Source organism: Myotis myotis, unplaced genomic scaffold, assembly GCF_014108235.1.
Source record: "Myotis myotis isolate mMyoMyo1 unplaced genomic scaffold, mMyoMyo1.p scaffold_m19_p_3, whole genome shotgun sequence".
In the NCBI taxonomy this organism is placed as follows: domain Eukaryota; kingdom Metazoa; phylum Chordata; class Mammalia; order Chiroptera; family Vespertilionidae; genus Myotis; species Myotis myotis.
In genome coordinates, this window is record NW_023416335.1 from 146,855,200 (window position 1) to 146,861,571 (window position 6,372).

A 6,372-nucleotide genomic window follows, 5' to 3' on the forward strand; every position below is an offset into this window, starting at 1 on the left:
AGAGAGAAACATCAATGTGAGGGAGACATATCAATTGGTTGCCTCTAGCAAATGCCCACTTGCAACCAAGGAATGTGCCCTTGACAGAATCGAACTGGACACGATTCAGTCCGTGGGCCGACACTCAAACCACTTAGCAGAACCAGCTAGGGCTTGTTCTTTTTATTTTATTTTTTTAAATTGTTTTATTGCTTAAAGTATTACAAAGAGTATTACATATGACTCCTTTTATTCCCGCCCTTGACAATCCCCTGGCCTCCCCTACCCCCCAGTGTCTTATGTCCATTGGTTATGCTTATATGCATGCATACAAAACCAGGAAGAGCCAAGCTGGGGCTCCAGACCAGGCCCCCTCCTCCTCGTCATCCCTCCTCCACTGCCATCATTAGACAGAGCCCTGTGTTAGACTGGGGACGCGGAACAAAGACCTCCAGCCACCTGCCTGCAGGGAGAGGGTTATAAACTGAGGGGGGGGGGGGGATGGGGAGCACCTTTAAAATAGCAACACATTAACACTCACAAATGTATATATACATGCTGAGAAGCTGAATATAACAAGAGATGAATAAGAGCGCGATTAGCAGAATGAATGACTAGGAGAGGAGGGTGAGTAAAGGAAGAGGGTGTTGGCGTTCATTGCTTCAAGCTGAGGAAGGCAGGTCAGGGCTCCTGGTGCAGGCTGCTCCAGGATCCAAGAGGGGACAGCAATCAGGACACCCTGGCAATGCATCTCCCGGCTGACAGCACTTCCCTAACCCTCATCAGTTCCCTCTGGCTCTGAAGGTTGCCAGGGCCATGGGGACTGCAGGGGGACTCTGCTGGCCAGTGGGGGGAGGGGGGGGGAGGCAGGGAGAAAGGAGACAAGTCCGGCTTGGTCCCACTGTTCTCTTCTTCCATCCCATCTCCCATCTCTCCTCAGGATTCCTGAGATGCTTGGAAGTACTCCCAGGTCCTTGGGTCTCTGCCCACCTTGTCACTTCCTACTTCCTGTTTTCATTGGTCACGGTAGCCAGCCGAGACCATCCCTGTTCCCAGCGCTAGTCACCTGGGGCAGTGAGGGACTCCCCTAGCCTCTTCAAGGTGCTGCTAGGGAGGCGGGCGATGCGGCTGCGGCGGGCAATGGAGGAACTCACAATGCACCTCTTCTTGCGGGATGAGGTCTCAGGGAAGGAAGAGGCTGGCTTGGGGCCCTTCATGGTGAACAGGGGCACGGGTCCACTGGGGATGAAGGGCTGATCCAGCCTGTTCTGGGGCACATTTTCCCAGCCAGCGCATTCATGGAAACCCAGCTTTGAGGGGGACTCCTCGGAGGAATCAAAGGTAATGTTGAGGTTCTGAGCGGGCAGGGCCACCGGGGTGGAGCAGTTCTGCAGGGCAGAAGGGCCCAGAGGCACCCGGCTTTTGATGACTGTGGCTGGGCAGAAGCGAGGGGAGTGGCAGGGGGAGGAGACCCTTCCCTTTTTTGGGGGGGTGGGTCCCAGTGAAGGCTGAGTCTCAGGCAGGGACCCCCTTCGCAGGCAGGGCAGGAAGGACTGGTGCTGGCGCTTGGTCCCCAGCCTTGGGGCTTGATGACTGTCTTGCTCTGAGGGGCTCAGTTTCCTTCTTCTCTTCTTCTCCACAGACTGCAGAGCTGCCTGGGCAGGGGTGCTGTCAGGCCCAGGTGGGGCCCCCAGACCGTGCATGAGGCCACTCAGTTGCCTTGCCATGGTCCGGGTCACAGGGCCAGAGTATCCTGGAGGCTTTGGCTCTGAACACAGCTCCTGAGCCAGAGGTGCCTCCCTGGCTGGGCCAGAAGTCCTGGAGGCCTCAGTTCCAGGCCCAGGTTTTTCCTCTCGCAGCAGCTGCTGCAGGGTCTCAAACTCTGCGATCATGTCAGGGGTCAGGAGGTTGGCTGCTTGGAGCAGGGAGTGCTGCCGCTGGGCCAGGCACAGCACCTTCAGCGCCAACTGCTTAGAACAGTCCCTTTCCAGGTTCTGTGGTGAGAGGTGGCCCACGGCTTGCTTGGCCTCCAGGGTCAGGCCAGGGGACTCCAGCCGTGACTGTCGGAGGCTCTGTTCTGACACCCGGATCGGGACCTCCTTGGCCGGGTCTTTGTCTTTGTCCTCCGAGGGCTGCTCCTGGTCTGAAGAATTTCCTTCCCTGACCCTCTCCACCTGGACCTCTGCCCCCAGGCTTTCCTCTTGAAAAACTGCAGCTCCTGGGTGGAGCTCTGGGGTGCAGGGCTGGCTGGGAAGATGAGATGGTGGGGAGGAGCTGGAAAGGGGAGGTTGTGGAGTGCCTGATTTGGGAGGCTGTGGAAGGTCCTGTTGTGGGGCCTGGGCTCCTGCCTCATACATTCGAAGCTTCTCCCTCAGACTGGCCACCTCAGCCTGGAGCTGCTGGCAGATAGTGGCGTACTGGCTGAAGTGACAGTCCAGGCTGACCACATTGCTTTTCAGAGAAAGTTTGATCTCCTTGGCCCGGTCGGCGTACTTGAGGGTGTTGTACGTGTCCTCATACGTCAGGCTAGAGGGGCTGATGGCAGCAATCATCACTGTGCGGCAGTTGCCTCCAATGGAGTCCTTGAGCAGGCGGGTTAGCTTGCTGTCCCGGTAGGGCACATGGGACTTGCGACCCTTGGCATCGGCCAGGGCATTGAGGACATTGATCAGGGCCAGCAGGGAGCGGTTGATGTTGGCACCTTCTCGCAGCCGCTCCCCCTTCGCGTGGGTGCTGGACGCCCGCTCGGAGCCAGCCAGGTCAATCAGGCTCATCTTGGCCACCTGAAGGGCCTGGGTCAGACCTGGAACGCGGTCCTGCTGCTTCACGAAGATCTGGAAGATGGCATGGGAGCGAGAGGAAGTAGCGTTGGCATCAGTGGGGTGCTGTGTGCGGTTACGGTTCCCCCTGGTCAGCATCTCCAGCAGCTGCCCAGCTGAGGTTGGCTGGTGGAAGGAAAGTCCTTGTACCACCACCCCCTTGTCGGGATCCTCATGGATGACAAGGGGTCCCTTGGGCTCCAGAAGGTCGTGGATCTGCTCATTGTACACCTCCTGGTAGCTGATGAGCACCTCGAATTGCTTCTCCTCCTGGCGGGCCTCCAGCCGCCTGTACAGTTCCATGGTGGTCAGGTACATGATGCCGGGGTCCCCCTCTCTTCCCAGCATGGTGTGTGTCTTCCCGGCCCCCGTGGCCCCATAGGCAAACACGGAGCAGTTGTAGCCCTGGAGGAAGCTGTCCAGGATGCTGTGGGTGGTGTGCTGGAAGACATCCTGTTGGGTGGCCGCCTGGCCAAAGACCCGGTCAAAGACGAAGGTCAGGTCTTTGCCCTTCTTCTTGGGGCCGTCATGGACGCTGCCCCATTTCAGGCCAAGGAAGCCCCCATCGGGCTCTTCAGGGTCAAACACCAGAACCCTCTCATCCACCACCCGAATCACAGGCCTCCGCTGGCTTTCTAGCTCCCGTGGGGTGGGGGGTCGGACCCGAACCACAACCTGCACCGCGCTGTCCTCCACTGCCATCGCCATGGCAACACCTTTCCTCGGTTCCCTGCCGCCGCCGCCGGTGTTGCCGCTCGCTAGGGTTCCTCTGCCGCAAACACTGCGCCCCGCAAGCTCCCCTTCCTTCAAGAAAACCACTGCCCCCCCCCCCCCCCCCCCCCCCCCCCCCCCGCGCTGCGCTTTTAAATCAGCCGGGTCGGTTCATCCGCGCTTCCCATTGGTCAATGCCTGCGACGCTGATTGGCTGTTTCCTAAGTAACAAAGGACTGCGCCAGCAGTGCGCGTGCGCACTTCCCGTTACTGCTGCTCCAGGCAGGCTCCGAAGCTGGACGGATTACAGGATTACCGGCAGTTACCAGCGCGTTTGAGATCCGGGGGTGAGAGACGTGGGGGGTAGATAGGGGGACGTGGTCCCTGGGACTGGATTCATCACCAATTGCAGCAATGAGACATCAAACCCGTTTTCAAACCTGCTTTTTCTGTGGGCATCTGCTTATCCAAGTCACTGTCCAGGGTTTCTCCCCGTCCCTGGACTGCTCGGGTCCAACCCCAGCAGGTCCAGGGGTTCCCAAAGGTGTGGAAGGAGTCTTTGAAGAAGGAATGACACGGAGACAGCGTTCAGTTGATCAGCAGCCTAGCCAGGATCTCTAGCCAGGATCTCCAGCCAAGTTCTATCTTTTATTGTCTTGTTACATCTGTATTTATACCAGTTGATTTTAATCCTGTCAATTTCTATTCCAAAGGTTAGGGCGTTTCTTATCTCCATTACAGGGAGTAAAGATTATGTAGCTTAAGGGTGGTTGTTCGTAGTTAAAGTGATTAACTACCCACCTGACATTTAGTTAAGAGGTTTTATTCCCTCCCTAACTTCAGGGGGAAATCCTTACCTGGAGAAACAACCTTTCTCGGAGAGGTGACCTTGGTTAAAACACATAGTGCCAAGAAGGGGAGCAAACATATTAAGAACAGTATGCCATATACGCCAGGTCCCTTGAGACATATGCTGTGCAGATGTTTCTTCCCTGCAGCGACTGTGTCAAGCAGCAAGGATGGACCGGCTTCCGGCACTCAAGGATCCCTAGAATGAATTTCGAGAGCAGCCTTGGTGTGGAAAAGTTGGCGGAGGCAGAGAATGACGATTCCATCCGCTTGGCTCTGACAGTGGTAGGAGTGTCGCAGACTGATTGTTGAATGAGGGTTGACCCCTTAGGGCATTGCTGGGTAGCCCCGTCTCCATCCGCCACAGCCACCTGCTGCTTGGATTCTGGTGGGCCATCCTCATGCTGATACCCATCACCCGAGGTTGTAAGGGTCAGAGAGTTTTGCCTGATTCCAATCACTAGTGGCTGAGAGTCAGTTTACTAGCCTGTAAAATGGGGCAAATAGCGTGCTATTCCTACTGACCTAGAAGACCATGGATGAGACAGTGCTCCAACCCCCCTGCCTATGTAAAGGGATAGCTTTCTATGACTCTGATTAGGGTGACATGGGTGATGGCCCCCAGCAGCCAGTTGCTCACCACTTTCATTAAATTGATCTGAGGCATGCAAGAAAACAAGAGGCAAAATCAGGGCTTGTTCTTTTTAAAAGAAATATGCTTCTATTGATTTTAGAGAGAGAAGGAGGGAAAGTTATAGAGAGAAACATCTACCAGCTGCCTTCTGCACACCCCCTACTAGGGATCAAGCCCACAACCCCGGGCATGTGCCCTGAGGGGGAATGGAACAATGCTCAGCCACCTGAGCCACACCAGCCAGGGCTGAGTTTTGCTCTCACCATGAGTAATTACATATCTATAGTCATGCTTTGAATAATGTTTCAATCCACTGATGAACCACATATATCACAATGGTCCCATACGAATATAAGGGAGCTGAAAAATTCCCGTCTCCTAATGACAACACAGCTGCTGTAAAATGTCTGTGGTGATGCTGATGTGAGCAAACCTACTGCACTGCCAGTTGTATAAAAGTGTAGCACATACAGTTATGCACAGCACACGATATTGATAAAAAACGGCTGTTACTAGTTTATATATTTACTACATTACACTTCTCGTCATTTTGTTTAATTGATTTCAGAGAGAGGAAGGGAGCGGGAGAGAGAAACATCAGTGATGAGCGAGAACCATTGCTCCACTGCCTCCTGCATGCCCCCTACTGGGGAAGGAGACCGAAACCTGGGCATGTGCCCTTCTGGTTCATGGGTCAACGCTCAACCACTGAGCCACAGCGGCCGGTCCTCATTGCCATTTTAGAGTGTACTCCTACTTAAAAAAAGGTTTGCTGTAAAACTGTGCTGTGTTATGTGTGGGCATCAGCCTCAGACGTTTTGTGTACCTTTTCTGAGTGCAGATATACAAATACTTACCATGGTGCTACACTTGCCTACAGTATCTAGCACAGTAACATGCTGTGCAGGCTTGTGTAGCGTAGGAGCAAAAGGCTATACCACGGGGCCCAGGTATGTAGCAGACGATACCATCTAGGTTAGTGTAAGTGCACACTGATGTTTGTATGACAAAACCCCTTAATGGTGCATTTCTCAGAAGGTATCCCTGTGACACATGACTGTACTTTAAAGCAAATCTCAGGAGATTCCTAAACTCATTCAATTTGGAACTCAGAACTTTATGATTTCTGGGTTTCTCACTGTACTTTAAAAATTCTTTGCAATTCTAAAAACAGTATTTACTCCTGTTTTTACTCCTCATTTTCCTTGGTTTCAATCTCAAGAGTTTAAAGTCTATTACTATTTTTTTAAAAACCAACTGGAGATATTAGTGGGATATGCTAAGGAATGTCTTGTACAAGAGATTTCAAATATCTATTCTTTAATATTCCACCCACCAGAACTTAACACCAGAATCTTCTTACATGTTACTAATGGCTAG

General features: G+C 53.5%; 1 protein-coding gene across 2 annotated transcripts; it reads right to left on the reverse strand.

Moving 5' to 3' along the window:
• Nucleotides 1–215: 215 nt before the first annotated feature.
• Nucleotides 216–3,544, reverse strand: LOC118650137 (kinesin-like protein KIF18B). 2 transcript variants are annotated; one of them, XM_036298060.1, is made up of 2 exons: nucleotides 1,046–3,544; nucleotides 216–815 (listed from the first exon to the last, which is right to left on the reverse strand). In XM_036298060.1, the coding sequence occupies exons 1-2, from the start codon at nucleotides 3,504–3,506 to the stop codon at nucleotides 709–711; spliced, it is 2,568 nt and encodes an 855-aa protein (XP_036153953.1). In that variant the 5' UTR covers nucleotides 3,507–3,544; the 3' UTR covers nucleotides 216–708. The 2 variants fall into 2 exon arrangements, with proteins under 2 accessions (XP_036153953.1, XP_036153952.1); XM_036298059.1 differs by having other exon boundaries at nucleotides 216–3,544.
• Nucleotides 3,545–6,372: the final 2,828 nt, after the last annotated feature.